Raw genomic sequence first — 18,748 nt, 5'->3', positions numbered from 1 at the left:
GAGGCTAAAGACTTTCTAAATATTAATTCTTTTTTCTTCTTTTTCAAGTGAATTTTAAAGTGTAAATATCAACTAGTATCTTATAATAAATGTTAAAAGAAAAGCTTTAAAATATGCACATATAAAATGGTCCATTTCAACAGAGGAACCAGTAGTACAGAAAACAAAATTATAGATAGACCAAACACATTCTATATATCTTTCTAGAAAAGCACAAACGATACCATAATCAGATCTATAATCTATGGGGGATCAGAATTGACCACTCCAAAAATGTATCTTTTTGCCTTGCCTTGATTACTTTTAAGAACAAAAGACTCTGAAAGAAACTTTGACACTATTTCAGTCCTTTTATTCATTGTACTAGAAACTTAAATAGGCTTAAACAGAAAATTTTAAAATTAATTAATATATTCACCTGTTTCCAAATAATTCAAGCATCTTGGAACATCTTAACTCCAAATATCCTCTCATGTTACTCTTTTCAAGTTTTTGATTTTTTTTCTAGTTTGGTGAGATTAAAAAATATTATTGTTTTGGGCCCGGCCCTGTGGCTGAATGGTTAAATTCGTGCACTCCGCGGCCCAGGGTTTCGCTGGTTAGGATCCTGGGGGCGGACAGAGCACTGCTCATCAGGCCATGCTGAGGCAGCATCCCACACAGCACAAGAAGAAGGACCACAACTACAGTATACAACTATGTACTGGGAGGCTTTGGCGAGAAGAAGAAGAAAAAAAAAAGATTGGCAACAGATGTTAGCTCAGGTGCCGATCTTAAAAATATATATTATTGTTTTATATTGCAACTTTTGTTTACCTTTACTACATATGGATACTTTCATTACTTTTCATTCTTGGTTGTACCTCAAGTGCCTGGATTCACTTCCTGTTGGGGACTACCTTAACTAAACTCTTACACTGAACTTTTCAGGTCACCCATCTGGTATAAGCTAGGGTTGCTGGCCCTTAATTACAAAACCTAAGTGGAAGATTTCCCCTCTGCATTCAGAACTAAGACCCAAGATTGATAATTTTCCTTATGGCTTTCTGAGTGGGTTGATTTATATCAAGTTCAACTGGTATGTTGCAGTGGTAGCCATGTATGGACCCAGTCTTATAGGGGGCAGGCTTTGGGCTTTATTTTCTTCCTCTTCTGCCCAGAAACATGTAAAAACCAGTACTCAATGTCAGTAAATGCCATTGAGGTAAAAACCAGTTTCTGCATGTGGTTTTACCACCAGAGTAAACAAAGCTCAGATTTTGGCTTTACCATTTCTTGCTGACTTCCTCGCCAGCTCATTGGTAAAATCAAGAAATTTAAATAATGTTTATTTATATACATACATTTAAACCACCATTTTAACTTTTTTCTTTTGGGAAGATTGGTGTAATATTTAACATTCATTTTTCTGTTACAGAAAACTTAAATATAGTTTTTAAAATTATGTAATAAAAGTAGATGCCCCCAAATAAATGTGAATTAAGTCTTTCAAAGACCACCCTTTGGCTATAAATTAAGCATAAACTCAATCTGTCTTTCCAAGTTCTCCTCAATTTATCATCAGATATTCAATCTTTCCAGCTTATTTCTATTTCTACACATAACCTATAATGTGGCCAAACAGCTGTATTTACTTTTCACAAAAGTGCCCTGGATTCATGACTGTGCTTGTGCAAATTCTGCTCTCTTTCTAAAATACTTTGTCAAAATCCACTTCAAGGGCCATTTCAAATGGTGGTTCATCCAAGAAGTTTTCCCTCGTCTTCCATCCGGATTTTATTTTCTCCTTTTCTGACCTCTCCAAGCTATTTGTATGGTGGAATAGATCAAGAACTCTTTCTGTCCTGTAATTTGCTATGTATGTGTGTGATCTTAGACAATCTCTCCGTAACTCAATTACCTTACTTAAAGCAAAGAGGATTATACCTTTCTTAGAATATTATCTTACTCTGAGGATTGAAATAGGGTAATTCATATATATAAAACAGCTGGTTCTCAGTTAAAGGTAGTTATTTTATTGTTATCTTAATTATCCTGTTAATAATACCTGAATAACATCTATTAAGTATCCTGTGTTAATAACCCCATGTTAGTATAACTTAAATATTCTGTATTATAGTTATCTATGCATTAGTTTTATTGCCCGTTAGACAGGTGTCTCCCAAGGGGAGGGGATTCTCTTTTACTTGTCTTGGTATGAACTAGCATAGTGTCTTACATTCAGTAACGTGAGTAAAATTTTGTTTCCACTGAAATAAATTGAAGAAAACAGTGTCTAGGTGATATAGAATTAGGGAAAGGAGAAGTGGAGTTACCATTTACAACTGGAAAGAGAGAGAGGCAAAAATAAATTGGTACCCTGAAACCTCCAGATACAACTAAGAACATAGTGGTCATCTTCTATTTTTATATCTATCTATCTACCTATCTTTTCATAAATAACTGTTATTGAAGCAAAGAGAAGTAAGCATGCTAATGATAAAATTGGTTTAGGTTATCTTTTATGGAACTGATCTGCAGGTTGATTTCATTGTCATCAAGGTTCCCAGAGCTATGCTCTAATTTGTAACCAGTCCTCTAATTCCCATTATGAATAAACCATAGTTAAATTAGATCGTGACTTTATGCAAAAACTGAAAAGAAGTGTAACGCTCTGAGGAAACTAAAAATCTCTGTCGTAAAACACTTTTTTCTAAACATCCTCAGAATCCTCTCTCTTCACTATTTTATATTCACTGAAGAGTCACTTGGGGAGGTAGTAGGATCAGTCAGTAGCATGTACTTAGATGCTTGAATTCCCAAGTATTTTAGATGTTTGTATTAAGGACAAATTAAACTGAAAGTTGTAGTCTGGGGGGCTTTCGGAAAAGAAAAGCCTTTAAGCAATTAATGGCTTCTTCAAGTGATGCCTATATGGAGAGCAGAACCAGGAAACTTGTGTAGCAATTTATAGTAACTGGGGTAAACGAACCATAGTTGGAAGTAGAATTTATGAACTGTTTGCTAAACTGGTAATTAGCCAGCGAGGTAATGCCACAAACTGGAGGTGTTCCTAGCACAATGGAGCCAGAATTATTTTGTTGTCATTTACAGCTTAAATTAACTGACTTCCTCAGTGTTCTCTCTCTTGGGAGTTGAGGCTTGTTTTGTTACATTTAACACTTAAAAAGAAAAGTAGAAACAAGAAAAACTGGTAATGAGATCAGGAAAAAAGTTTGAAGACCTTTGAAGACGAACATTTAGATTTTCTGTTACCTTAAATTTGGGAAATACCAGGAATAAATAATTTGAAGCTTTCTTACACACACATATTCTGTGTTTAAATTAATTTGAAGATTTGTGATCATTGCTGTATTTTCTAAACATACTGTTGAAAATGGAATCATTTGAAAATGTGAGAATTCTTTTGTTATTCCATCTCCATTCAACCATTTGGCATGGTGCAAGCACATTATTACTCAATAAATTTGAGTTATTTTGGATTATTTCTTGTCTGAGAAAGACCAATTTAGAAACATTAAATATCCCTCAAACTAGTGTAGGAGCCAGCCTGGTGGCATGGTGGTTAAGTTTTTGCACTCCACTTCGGCGGCATGGGGTTCACGGGTTCAGATCCTGGGCGTGGACCTACACACTACTTATCAAACCATGCTGTGGCAGCATCCCACATACAAAAAACAGGAAGATTGGTACAGATGTTAGCTCAGGGCCAATCTTCCTCACCAAAAAAAGAAAAAGTGTAGATCTACAATGGAAAAAATATTAAAGCACAGCCCAGAAGCATCACGATAATGTCATATTTAAAATTATTTTGTCTGTAACATTTGATCAATCTATCACTGTGTCACTGAAAGGAAAAAACAATAAATATTTTTTATAATTGGATTGCCAATCAATACCAACATGATCTAGTTTACAATAAAGTAAGATGGAGAAAGAGAAAAATAAAGGCAAGATGAAATTTTGGTTACTGTGTCTGTTAGTTTTCAGTTTGGCCCATGGCTTCTATTGGAAGGAAAATTCGATTCAAATGATGTTCTTTATTTGGAGGATTTTCTGAACATGTGTGAGGAGTGTGTGTGTGTGTGTGTCTGAAAACTGCCTATGAAATTGGTCATGCAGCTTTTGAATATAGATTAGGAAGCTGGAATCCTTATCAGAAACATCATAGATACTAAGAAGGAATTCCATCACTATTGTCCATGTAGATTGAAATACAACACCACTGCTAAACAACTTGATGGTTAATATTGTCATAGAATCATTGACTAGCATCAGACTTGGTTTTAAAGCTCAGCTTTGTGATGGATGACCTTGAGCAAGTCACTTAATCTCTTGTTTAAATTTTAAACTTGTATATCAGAGGTGACAATATCTAAATTAGAGGGTTATAAGTTGGCACATACTGAGAACTAAATTAAAAGTTAGAAGTTGACTTAAATCATTTATCTCATTTTCCACTAACTATAGCTCCTTAAGCATTTCCAATGGTGAGAAGGCAGAAGAAGAGAGTCCTTTCGTTTGAGTTAGCATTTCAAATGGTATTGAGTTTGATGAGCATGCTACAAGGACGGGAAGGAGAGAGAAGGGGAAAGTTTGAATAAAGGTTAGAAGGTGAGAAAATGAAGAGCCTGTCTTGGGTAATTGTCAGTGTCCAGTATGGTTTGAAGTTAGAATACTTTGGAGAGTTTTTTGGGGGAACAGGGCAGAAATGGGTAGAGACACATGGAGAGAGAAAGATAGCTGAAGAGGTAACGAGGCAGGTGTAGACTCTGAACTCCATGTTGGCAGGTACCCTGTATGTTTTATTCACAGCTCCACTCCTGGAAGCAAGCATTATAGCAAATAGGCACTTACAAATATGAGATAGAACTGTATAAAACTCTTTGTGTTCTCTCGTTTTTAACAGACAAAAACGGCATTTCATATAATTCAACTTAATATTTGTTAGATGGATTAATGAATGAATGCAGAAAAATTATGGAGGACCTCAAATATACTCATGAATTATGGTTGTATTCAATAGAAGATTCAGATCAGTAGTTTCAGCAGGGGCATAGCATAGTCACAAGTTGTGCTTTGGAAAGGTTCCTCTGGTTATGGGGGAAACATGGTTTATATGAGGAGGGAGAATGGAGGGAAATTAAAAGCACAATTTAGGGTATTTGCTACTCCAGAGATTTTAAGTGTCTAATCTCAGGCATTGGCAAAAAAAAAGAAAAAAAAAGAAAGAAAGAAAAGAAAACTGAAGGAAGAATGGTTAACCATATGCTTAAATTAGTTTGAAAATCTAATTTGCTGCTGAGTGAAGGTTTGCTCAATTGGCCTGTTGATTGAAAGGATGGTGGAACCCTATTTACAGAGAATTAAAACTGAATCTCTAGGGCAAATCACATCAGTTTTTCTGTAATACATCTCTAAAGGACTAGGGCAAGCAATTTGAATTGTTTTCAAAACCAAGTAGTTTCCCTCCTTAAAGATGTAAAAACTATAGCAGGATGGATGGGAGTGTTCTTACCTTTTTATACATCAGGTCAAATCTAAATTATTTGAGTTATATGATTACAAATATATGCAATTTTGTCTTAAGAAAGTTCCTCCTACAAATTTTTAGTATTTACTTTAACTTTCCTTACTGATTATAAACAGAATATATAATAATTACATACATTTTGTAAACTACAGAAAAGCACAAAATTAAAATTATCCATAATCGACCTCTTAGAGATAACCTGTGAACATTTTGGGTACTCCAAAATATTTTTTATTTATTGATATACACACATACATATGAATGCATATATATTACATATATATGTATATATAATTATTATTTATGTTGCATCTATTCTTGGCAGCTATCCTTTTTACATTTGCTTGTCTTGTTACCATATTTATGACTATTATTTAGTTTTTATGCTTAATGGGTCTCTGTGCTTTACACTCATTTGTGTTCCCATGTTCTGTGAATCAGGCCTGCTGTTATCTATTGGTAATGTTCTTAGTGGTCTTTGTGTCCTTGTGCTATTTCTGTCAGTGACCCAGAGTTACTTTCTCAGACATTAACCTTGACAGTAGTCAGGTGCACAAACCCATGGCGAATGTCCAGACTCTACTAGGGCTCTACTGCAACTCAACTAGACTGAGGCAAAATGTTTGTTGATTCCCATCTTCTCATGCTTCTGACTACATAGAGGCAAAGTGACTCCTGGGAAGTTTGAAACAGTCTGTATTCCTTCTTTTGCTGGAGGCAATACATAGAATTACATAATTTCCAGAATCCATGGATTTCTATATTCTTCCTTTATATCACAATTTATTGACATTATTTTTTATTTATGAATTGCTTCAAATCCTGGGATTTGTGTCTTCTTTCATCTTATTGCTGGATTCATAATCTCCAAATTTATTTTGGATCAGTGTTGATGAGGTCAAGTAGGGATAGTAACATCTTATCACTTTAAAGAGTGGCTTCCGTGTAGCAAAAGTTTTCAATGCGACCTCTGTAGTAAGGCTCAGTTACTGAATTTAGCAGTTATGGACATAAAGGTAGAGGTTAGTGGAAGATTACTCCTATTGGCTTCCTCTACTGACTTTGTGGAGTTTCAGAGGCCTAGGCTTGAATAAGCCATTGATCATTTGTGAATTGACCCCATTTTTTTTTTTTTTTTTAAAGATTTTATTTTTTTCCTTTTTCTCCCCAAAGCCCCCTGGTACATAGTTGTATATTCTTCGTTGTGGGTCCTTCTAGTTGTGGCATGTGGGACGCTGCCTCAGCGTGGTTTGATGAGCAGTGCCATGTCCGCGCCCAGGATTCAAACCAACGAAACACTGGGCCGCCTGCAGCGGAGCACGCAAACTTAACCATTCGGCCATGGGGCCAGCCCCGAATTGACCCCATTTTTATTTGAAGAGGCGATTCTTCCTAGAGACCAAGAATGTTCCTCTATATTTGTAATTTCCATTGCTGCTGTGACTGCATTTATTTTGTCTCCCATTTTGTGTTTTCACTAGTATTTTAAAGGGAATGTGGTGAAGGTTAAGCCGGCAGAGGCTTGTGCAGTTGGTTTTCATTGAAATGGGGAAGTCAGCATCCTAACTTCATGATAGTCAATGTAAGGCCATTTGCTCATCATCCCCTTAAGCTCGGTGGACCTATGGAACAGCAAGTCAACATCCTTGGGAGATAAAACATTGTATATTGTAAGCAGTTCATAGGTATTAAATCTTATGAAATCAGCTATCAAGCTTCTCTTCCCTTAGATAAATAGTCATTTTGATTATCTTATGTCCTTTGAAAGCATAGATTCTAATTTACAAAGGAAGTCAACTGATATATTCTTGATATATGAATGCTCATTTTCTCTCATACAATTTCTTAGACACTGAAAAAAAACCAAGATACCTAGGGTCTACATTGTTTTATGTTCTTAATATGTAAAAGACATTGTCAAAGAGGAAACAACAAAACAGCTTGTTCATTAGCAAACACAGCATGTAGGTGGAAACAAAGGGACAGAAACTAGACCCTAATTATATTCATGAATTCTTCTTCTTTCTTAGAAAAAGTAAGAAGACTCCATTTTCCCCTCAGTAAGTGCGTCCTTTAGGGCTTGCACTAAGAATATATTTTTCCATATGTCTGTGACTCAGTATGCGAGCCTGATCATTGTTGCCTAATAAACACAACATGAATTCCCACTAGAAGTCAACTAATGGGTACTTCAAGTGCAATTTTCCATGCGTGTTAAATAAGTAAGTTGAAAATTTTGCTGCTCTGAAGTTCCTTTGGTGAGCAGGGTTGTATTACGAGGGGTTTTGGACAAGTCTTTGCTTAGATTACAGTCTCATAAAAGAAAAATTACACTATAACACTGCCCCTCCATAGGATAATTTTTATTTTTTTGGATGCAGGATTTCTTCAGCAACCATTTGAATTACAGTCCATTATCTCTGTAAATGGTACCCCCCTCTGTCTAAAAATGAAAACTGGTAATTAAAGTAGTTTGAAATTTCAATAATTGTGAATAATTTAAAAACATAAATGGCATATTCTATGGGGTTCAATAACATTTTATATATGTACAGATGGAAAGGAAACAAAATAAACTCTGCCTTTACTAAAAACCAGGATTCTTTATTTTAGCCAAGATTGTCTTTGTCCACAAAAAGTACAGGAAATTGAAGATGTAATAATCAAGGCTTAATATTTGTGCGCTGCTGGAGTGCTTCTGGGTGATTATATTTTAACAAAAGTTAATGGCCAAGTAATGGAAATAATGAGCTGAAGTGAAAATCCAATATGAGTTTGATGAGCAGAACATTCTGAATGAAAGTATGCTAGAGGAGAAAATCCCCATGGAACCTTTTATGCCTTAGTACTCCTGGAGCTTATTAGTTTTAGTATGAAAATGGACATGATTGATAAAGGAACCTAAATGCATATGTACTGATAATCTTTAAAAGTGATGGGGCAAAACCTGGAGATTCCTTGAAAAAAACAGTATGAAAATTTTTGGAAAGCCTTCTTCTCTATTTCCATTAACTCGTCACATATATTGACCTATTTGCACATGGCCTATAATGCTGATCATGGAGCAAGTAAATATTCAGCCTGCTAGTACAGAAACTATCCCAAAGACACTGAACTAGAAGTAGCTAGGTTGGTGAGAATGGCCATGCCAGGAATAGATGATGAGAACTGGAGATTTGGGGCTCAAATGGACAAAGAACATCAATTTAGGGGCATAGATTAATGAATAACAAATTTATCACACGGAAGACCTAAAGACTCCTTTGATCTCAGATAATAACTTAATTCTTAAGTACTCTTTCCCTTAACCACTGGCGAAAGAAAAAGGGAGTGGTAAAAATTTCCAGAACTAATAATAAAAAAAAATTGATGCCAGTATTCAAAGATTCAAAGGTCCAAAGGATACCATCATCATCACCTCCCCTATTAACATTGTCAGCAGTAGCATCATCATCACAAACAATATTCACTGAACACTTATTAAATGCCCTATATCAGCCAGTGTATTTTACATACAAAATGTCATTCAATTCTCACAACTCAATAGGTTACTCTTTTGGATTCAAATTTCATAAGAGGGGATATAAATTAAGTAACTTGTTGAAACCTTATAGTCTGCAGGATAAGCAGAGCAACTAAGTCCTGTTTTATACAGTGGGTTATACTGTTACTCACAGTGTTACAGTGCTTTGTAAATTACAAATTCTATAGACTTATAATCAGTCATCATCATTATTAGCAATAACATGATTTACTGTGTGAGCAGCAGTTCATACGGAACATTTGTGATATGAACAATTCATTCTTTGATATAAACAACAAAAAACTATAAACAACTCACACACTCTAATACAATCCATTTTCTTATATACTTTATGTTTATAATTTAGGGCCAAATAAATGAGATATTTTGCAACATATAAGCAGGCAACTTGTTTATTAATCAGATTTCTTCCAAAAGTCATACTATGTTCTGGTCATTACTTATTGAACTTTAAAATTTAGGATAATGATTTACCTATTTCTTTAGTGAAACAGACGAATGCAAAAAAAAAAAAAAAAAAGAACGCTGTGTTTTGAAGACCTCCTTCCCCCAAAAAACAAAACAAAACAGAACCTGGAAGATTCAATCAAAATTTAGCAGAAAAAGACAAGTCAATGAGTTATTTGGCCCTCTGTTGATAAAATGTGATTGACAATTAAACTTCAGTTATTATGACATTGCATTTAGAGTTTAGAGTTAACTTACAGTTAACTCTAGATTCAAATTCAACTTTTTGAGTTTCTGACATGTTTTCAGATTAACAGATGACTTTTTTCTGCAATCAAAATCTTTCCTTAAAGTTTTATGTCATTGCTCTGGACATAATTTTATACTTTGAAATTGCTATACTTCTCTCATTTAAATGTTTCTCTTATAATGCATTATTACTTTAACTCTTTTTCTCCAGTATAATAAATACTAGTCTTTATTTGCCTATACAGGAAACCATCATTTGCTCTTCCAATCTTTAATTTGGAATGAACCCAAATAACTACGAAAATTATGAATAAAGGCCAAAGCTAATTCATTTAACTTTTTTTCCCCAGTTGTAGTTTGGATGAGTGGGGAACATATTTGATGTAGATCACATGAATGGTGAATATATTTATAGGCCAATAAAATAAACCATGACTTGAATCTGTAGTCCCAAGGTGAAATATATGACACAAACATTTCAAAGCCTTAACAGTTTTCTAACACCTCCATTTCCACTTAAATTTATATTTACAACTCTTATCAAATAGTTGGTGTGCTTTAAAAATAGAGGGAAGTAATCTAAAATATCTGTTAGAAAATAAGTTGTCATATATAACTGAGATACTATTTTAAAGAATGTATTATATATACATTTGATAATCTAAATTTCAAGTCTCCATTCATATATTTAGAATATAGTTTTCTAAATATCTCTGTCTTGTACTGCTTCGTGGAATTCTTCCTATTGTTATTTAAATCTTAGTTTCTTATTTTAATATTTGAATGTTTGTGTTTTTTATATACAGCTAGATTATATTCTTCGTGAAACCTGGGACTGGCCAATGTGGTATCAGATTGTACATCAGTAATAATGGTATTTTGCAAGTATGCCTGTTGATTTTAAAAGTAAAAGTGCACTACACCTTTTGGCTTTGTTGTTACATTAAAATAGTTTACAGACCAAAATATGTAGACCAGGGTAGGCAAAATGCTAAGTAAATGTGTCCAAGTCTTGCTTTTACCTGAATAAATAAAAATACATTTCAGCCTCCTCTTTGAAGAGAACTTTGTCCAGAGGTATTGACATCTGGAAAAGCTAAGTAATCTGAGTATGAGGTCAGTGTATTATCTCACTAAGCTGAGGGTTAGCGGGGAAGAGAAAGGGGAGCAAGAAAACTGAACAATTCACAAACTGTATTTTTAAACTTCTGGAAAACAGAAAAGTTTACTATGCTTATATTTGCTCAATAGAAAACTCACATTCCTGTTCCTCTCTCAATACTTTTGCTTTGACAAAAGAAATGCCACCTAAGTCTTTAAAACTCCATGTGATGCCTATGAATAGTTGATGAAGAACATTCTACATGAACTAAAATAAATAGAAGAAGGCTCATGTGTCATTGACAAACATAAAACAAAGTAATGATAGTATACAAATTTTTAATACATTCAGAAAAGATGATAACCAAGCAATGTAAATTATTTGTTCTTACTATACAAGAAATGATTTTCTTCTGCTTTAATAAGGTTTGTGTCAGGTGTTTTTTTTTCATATTTCCTTGAGCAACAATCCAAAAAAATTCAATTCACCCATACGCAATTCAACCATATGGAATACTTATCTTGCAGTTTGTGATCTTTCCCAGCTCCCCACACACCCCCTATAACAAAGACAAATTTTCTTTCAAAACAAGATGTCCAGTATGACCCATGTCAATTCCCAGTGATCACCTTTTCCAGGCGGCATAGATCCTTGGCCCTAAACTGAACCTAATCATTCCACAACTTATTTCACCTAAGACAGGCAATTTAAATCAGTGTTTCTCAGATTCGAATGGGAAACAAAAATATTCTAAAGAAATTTTTCAAATATTTCAAAATATTCCAAAATTACTTAAAGAAATATTCAAATAGACCCCTAATGCTGACTTAAATTATTTCAACTCTATGGTTACTTAGATCTGGACAAACATAGAACAAGGCATAAAGTCCTTATCCCTTTAGATCAAATGAAAACCAAAACTCTGAAACAACATCTGCAACATTATTTTAACATAATGGAGGATAATATTTTGTCAAAGCTGAATCACCATGTGCAACACCAATATGGTAATGATTGATAGAGCATGGAACTTTTGAACCTGGCATACAAGACTGTCATGTGATGATTAATTCTCTTATTGTTTTTCCCAATTTGTACTCCTGTGGTGTCCTTTGGCTTTACTTACCAAAGACAAATCTTTACACGTTAAATATTCCTTTGCACATTTCTCATTTGCCTGTGCCAATCAAAGTAATCTTATATTATTTTGCATCAACATGATTGAAAACATAAAGGCAAACATAGGCATAAATTTCACTTGGAAATATTCCATCATAAAGTGATCATCCAGAAGATCCAGAATATGTTTCTATTATTTTTAATATTAATATTGAAATGAGAATACAACCCCTAAAAATTATCGTAGATAACTTGTGGATCCCCGAAGCTACAGACCCAAAATGATAACCAAAAATAACTAGCTTAATGAAAGTATTTGCTTTCTTCATAATCTGCTGAAATTCCCAATTAGTGGTGAAACACCATGGAGGCAAAGAAGTCTGATTATAGTGAAGTAGATCTTTGGGTTCTTTTTTAATCACTAGATAGACAAAACCATATTTCACTTAGTTCATGAAATATGTCTCACAATTATTGCAAGACTCTTTCATGTATACTTTGTATCACCTGTAACTTCAAAAAAGTCTGATCTTAAGAATTTGAAATATGAAATAGACTTCTAACCTTTTGTTCTCTCTAACTGCTTTGTCTCCCTTCTTCCAAGAGATGGTTGGTTTTGGAGAGCCTTGGGGCTTGCACTCCATGGTGACTTCTTGGCCTTTGGTAACAATTATTGTTTTCTTTAGATGATTCAGTGCAAAAGTGGGAGCTGAAGCTATGAAAAAGAAAATGTTAGTTCTACCAGAAGCAATGACAATGACCTCTAATGGGATACATTTCTATTAAAAATCATAGAATAGGTACACATGTAAAAGGCATGGACTCAGAATTTAATTTATTTTTGATTAATACATATCTTACAGCTAGTCCTTACATTAGCAGGTAATGGTTTCATACAATGTGGGCTCACAGACAAAGCCTACTTTAAAAAATGACATGATTTAATTATGATTATCAACCTTAACTGTGAAATACTAATGAGCAGTTTGCATAAACAGTGAAGAGGCTGGCCAAGGGATTCTATTTTGGGCTTCCTTTGGAAAACTGGAGATTACCTGTGGAGAAGGCAATCCTGCATCATCCATTTCTTTTATAAGTCTTGAATTAATGTATATTTTACTTTAATATTATACAAAGTTGAATATAATTTTCAAAGAAATATACTTTTAAGAGATTGAATGATTTAAGTTTCAATTAAAATTTTTATTTAATTGGTTGTAATTATTCACCTAGTCTGATTATTCATTAGTATTAATATTGTGTTTACTAGATTTTTACAAAGATACTTTTGATTTAAGCTTCCCAAGTAATTTCAGTGGGTGGCTGAGGTTGAGGACACCGAACTAAAAGAACACATGACACAGAGATTATTACAAGTTAAAGAAAAAAAAAGACACTTTTGAATGTAAAAGAGAACTTGAAAGATATGTCTACAAGTCTACTGTATCTGAGACATTCATTTATATCAAAGTGACAATTTCATGGATATTTCATAAGTATTTTATATCCATAATATAGCAGTATAATGCATGGCACAAACAATGCTAAAAGATATGTATGCAACATAAAACAGATATGTACACAAATGAAACAGGTTAAGAAACTGAAAGAAAAGTGAAGGAATTTAAAAAAAAATTTATTTATTTATTTTTTGGGGTTGAAGGAGATTGGCTCTGAGCTAGCATATGCACCAGTCTTGCTCTATTCTTTTTGCATGTGGGACACCGCCACAGCATGGCTTGATGAGCAGTGTGTAGGTCCGCACCCAGGATCTGAACCTGTGAATCCCAGGCCACAGAAGCAGAGCGCTCCAACTTAACCACTACAGCACCAGGCCAGCCCCTAAGGAAACTTTTGTGGCGACTACAGGCAACAATTTTGGTTGCCTACTGGGAATAAACCTTACAAGAGGTACTTTTGAAAATCTGTGTACTGAATGAGAAAAGGACACCTTTGATAGTGTTTCTGGTTAACCATCAACTGGGTGAAGGCTGAATCAGCTTGTTAATTCAGAAATGTTGGCATGTGAGCTGACAAACAAGTACAGTAATAATTGATTGGTTAGGCTTTAGGCAATTGAAACATGGACTCCTGTTATCTATTTTGGACGGATTTGTTCTAACGTGGAGACGTTTCAAGCGCAAACATTTATAATTCAGTAACTTCCAAGATTCTTAAGATCTTGGGTGTTTCTGTTAATGTCATGCTTTGGGAACTTAAGTGGGGAGTAGAAAGTACACTTGGGCCTTTGTCAACTTTTGTGAGACGATGAGTTAAGATCACTTAAGTATCTCTCTTTATATTACAAACATCCCAGACCCAAGGTTTAGGAAATCATCATAGTAGGAAAAGTAAAATCCACTCCAGTGGTACAAATACGCTCAATCTGGGTACCCTATTCCAGTGGATGGAATCTTTCCTGTTGTATTTACTTATTTATTTTGCTGATGAAGATTCACCCTCAGCTAACATCCACTGCCAATCTTCCTAGTTTTGTACGTGAGCCACTGCCACAGCATGGCCACTGACAGACTAGTAGTGTAGGTCCACACGCAGGAACCGAACCTGGGCTGCCATAGTGGACAGTGCCGAACTTAACCATTAGGCCACCAGGGCTGGCCTTCCTGTAGTACTTAAGTAGTGAAGTAGTGCCAGTGTCCTGGTGATATTCTTACCAAGCGTGTAACCCTATGAGACTGCTGGGCCTGGCCTCAGAAAGGCTTTCCTTTTTATGTAAGGATGATAATGGTTGATGCTCCATGATTGGAGATGCTTTACCCTGGAGTTCTGCTTTGCAGGAGCCACATGCCCACTGGTAAGTAAGAACTGCTTGGGAAAATATGAAGCATTGCTGTAGGAGCAGGGAGAGGCTGCTGGAAATCTACATTCTGATCCCCTACCCTCAAGACATTCCTTTTTGAAAGTTAACATGTATTTCTTATATGATTTCTTTTAATGCCATAGAAAAGATATTGTACAAACCTGTTAAGATTAAAACTAAAGTTTAAAAAACCTCACAAAATGTTATGGGGCAAACTGTACACAATGTAAACTTGTTCCCTAAAGCTTAAGAAAGTGTATATCAGCAAGGCATAGTATTTCTTTTCCAGCTATAAAATTGGTTTTTACAATCACATCATAAAACTTCAGTGTAGTAAGAATTAGAGCATGAAAAGAAACAACACTTTTTCCTATGTATTGACTTAGAAATTGCATACCTAGAATCTTCAGCTCAGCACTTGCGTAAATGGCTCCATATTTATTTTCAGCCAAACACTGATACATTCCAGCATCTGATTGATTCACATTGTGGATCATCAATACTCCATTAACCATCTCAACCCTACTCTGTAATGGAATAAAAAAAATTAGATATAGAAAATGAAAAAATCATACAGATTTTGCAGTTGCTCTCTCCTAGACTGAGAAAAAAAATGCCTCCGATTAATGCAGTTGAGTGTTATTTGGCAACATAGCAACACAAATTTACTGTTCATTATTTTAACATGTCTTTTGTGAGTTACAATTAGTTCTTGGTCAGAAAGGAAATTATAACTATATTTTCCTGTACTTATGAGTTTTAGTTTTAGTTTTGTTCTTAAACTGAGCTACTTTTGTTTGTATCCTGGTTGAGTCTCTGAAGGATGAACAGCAGATGGTACTTTTCTTTAAATTCATTTTACAAAGAAGAAGCAGGGGTTGACATGGTGGAAAGGGTGGTGCCTGTAGACACATGAGATCAAGGTTAAAAATAGCCCAGGTCACGACAAGAATCTCTTTGCTATATTGATCTGGTCAGGACTTTACATTTTCTCTCACTTCCCAAAAAACTAAAACACGTAAAAAAGTGCCCTGCAACTGGATTCTGTATAAAATTATTGTTCAGAAAATATAAACTTCATTATCAGACAAAACTTAATATAGAAGTCAGAAAATTCAGGTCAACTGCAGCCAAGAGGACATTTCGAAAACAAATTTTAAATTTTGAAGGTTGTTAAACACACCAGGAGTCTTGTCTACTTAATGCCAAGCAAATCATTTTTTTAATTTAGCCAGCAGTGCTTTATCTATCAGTAGAGACGCCAAATAATTTGACATCATTTTCAAAAGAAGCCCGTTCATTTTGCAGATGTATTATCTGCCAATGGAATTTATTTTATCTGGGAGTAGAAAATAAGACCAACATCGCCCCTTCTCAAGGTTTATCTGGTGTCTCAGGAGAACTGGAGAGAAAGAGGCAATACATCAATGTCTCAGGATTCCACTCACCTTCAGCTCTATTGTTCTTTTTATTTGTGTCCATCTTTTTGGTAAGTGCATTTTGTTTTGGCCTAACTGGTTCTAGGAGAAGGGGATTTTGGAGCTGGAAGGGACTGTGGGATGATCTGATCCAATCTCTTCATTTTACAAAGGAGCAAACTGAAGCCCAAAGAGATAAATGACAGACAAGAGGCCCATTGGAATGGCAGGACCTAGGCAGAACCTGTATTTGGAATTTCAACTTTGTACACTTCCCCTCCATTTTGGCCATAAATAGTGACCTATTCCCTTCTTCCCTCCTTCTTGCAAAGGCCATAACAAGGGAAAGAATCAGCTAAAATTATTACCATTATTCTGAAATTAAATAGTAATTGATTTATATTCAGATCCAGTACCCATTAAGTTGTTTTAAAAACACTCAGTAGATTTACCAAACAGATATTTAAGTCTATTGGTAGCAAGATGGCACAGAAAGAACCTGCCCAGGACACAGAAGACTAGAATTCTATTCCAATGTCATCTCTAACTAGATATGCAATCTTGGGCAAGCCACTTTAGTTCTTGGGTTAACTCCATCATCTGCAAAGTGACAGCAACAAGCTAAATGATATCTAAAAGCCAGCTAGAAATGGCAATGAGTCTATGATAGTCATTGATATTTTCCTATGACTTTATAAGATTGAGTAAAATTTAAAGAAACAATGTATTACTCAAAAGCTAATGACATAATTAAAAATAAAATTTGGTTATATATTTGTTATATTTCTTACTCCAAATATATTATAAGGCATAAGTAAGAAATAGCTTTCAATAAGACTCATGGAGGATAATTTGACCTGTGTGAAATCCTGCTAACATTTCACTGGAACAGGCTCATAGTCACCAACAGTACCTGAGGCAAGAGGGGCACTCCATTCTTCAGCCAACGGTATGTGGGTCTGGGTTTTCCGGTAGCCTTACATTCCCATCTGAGAGGGCTCCCGCTGTCCAACTGAGTATCATTCAGTTTTTCTACCCAGTGTGGGTAAGCTGTAAGAGTTTAAGCATTAAGGAAGAGCGATTTCATTTCTCAGACACTTTACCAACTTCGAAATTCATATGGAAATAATTATTACATTAAAAATGTTTTAAATCAATTCTTGTAACTATGGACGTTTGGAAGAGGCACAGCATTGCATTACACACAGAACTCTATTTCCTGTGTAAAAAGAATATAGCAGCGATGATATTTTGATAATTTAAATTACTTTTGTAAGCTAAGTGAAGTATATCTTATTGTTTTACCCACTTTACAGCAAGTGGCTAGATTCTCCCCAAGGCACCGGAACCTGTTTAGTAGGAAGTCCGGTACTTGGAGGCATCACTTTTTGCAAGTATTAGGGCAGCATTAGCACAAGTTGAAGTAATACAACATGTCCATTTATTGAATAACTGCTCTTCTTTCTTTTTTCCCAATAGAACCTGAATGGCTTCAGAATAATAATTTATAAATTCAAATTTCACTTGGAAAAATTTTTCTGTATTTTCTATATTTACAAAATAGCATTCTTCAAATATATTTATTTAAGAAAAAGCTTTGGAAGTTCCAACAGAGAGATATTCCTATATCAATAAAGAGACAATGTTGTAACTGTATGAAAACTATAACATACAAGTTAATGTGTCTTTCCTCCTTTGCCTCATTTTTAAAATAAAAATACGAAAACAAGTGACTCTTTGTCCAAAATACTCTGTTTGAAACAATTAAAGCAATACATGCAAAAAAAATATTGAACTGAATTATTTCTCTCTAGTAACTTTTTTTGGCACAAAACTAAAAAATACTCTACTTTGTGCTAGTGAGGACTTTAATCATTGACTCATTCACCTCATACTATTTGTCCTTGCTCAATCTTAGAGGCTATTAGGGATACAGGAACCCGTATGTCCCACGTTTAAGGAGTTTATACCATGGTAGAGGAAATTTAAAGTCAATGTCAGAGGAAAGGGTAGCATCAGAAAGAAAAGATATGCTGAAGGAAACTGCACAGGAATATAAGAATCATGGGTCTAAAGGGAGAGGAGATGTCCAAACCTAAGCCAGTCTAGAAGGGAGGAGAAAGAGCAAGAGAGAAAGAACTTTCACTTATTAAATACTAGTCCTAGACACTGAGCTATACTATCAATTAATCCCTGCCACATTGATCCTGAAAACAAACATATTTCACTTTATGAATCAGGAAACTTTGAGGAAATTTACCCAAGGTCACATAGGTATTAAAGTGATACAAACCACTTTCAAAGTCAGAGATTTCTGACTCCAGAGAGCACACATTTCTCCCATCCCACTCTGGCAGATTAAAAAATGAGTTGGAAGCATTTGCTGTATTCCTAGTGTGTTTTACCTTCTACTTTTTTCTAAATGGGAATTTTGTTTTTACTAGCTCATTGGTCTTCCAGCCAATATATATTTATCTACTGCATGGTCAGGATTTGAAGGCCTTTGAATACACTC

At 34.8% G+C, this 18,748-nt stretch overlaps 1 protein-coding gene across 2 annotated transcripts in view; it reads right to left on the bottom strand.

Annotated features, from left to right (window-relative positions):
- The window catches only part of CNTN5 (contactin 5), a 1,137,031-nt gene that overhangs the window by 219,005 nt on the left and 899,278 nt on the right, over positions 1–18,748 (bottom strand). For both annotated transcript variants that reach the window (XM_023644694.2, XM_070272715.1), the window contains 3 exons: positions 17,147–17,283; positions 15,213–15,342; positions 12,559–12,709 (listed from right to left, as the gene is read on the bottom strand). In XM_023644694.2, the coding sequence (XP_023500462.1) occupies positions 12,559–12,709; positions 15,213–15,342; positions 17,147–17,283 (418 nt within the window). The remainder of the gene's footprint in view (positions 1–12,558; positions 12,710–15,212; positions 15,343–17,146; positions 17,284–18,748) is intronic.

This window comes from Equus caballus, chromosome 7 (genome assembly GCF_041296265.1).
Source record: "Equus caballus isolate H_3958 breed thoroughbred chromosome 7, TB-T2T, whole genome shotgun sequence".
Classification (NCBI taxonomy): domain Eukaryota; kingdom Metazoa; phylum Chordata; class Mammalia; order Perissodactyla; family Equidae; genus Equus; species Equus caballus.
Note: the sequence above shows the minus strand (reverse complement) of the source record. Positions and strands in the feature narration are given on the sequence as shown.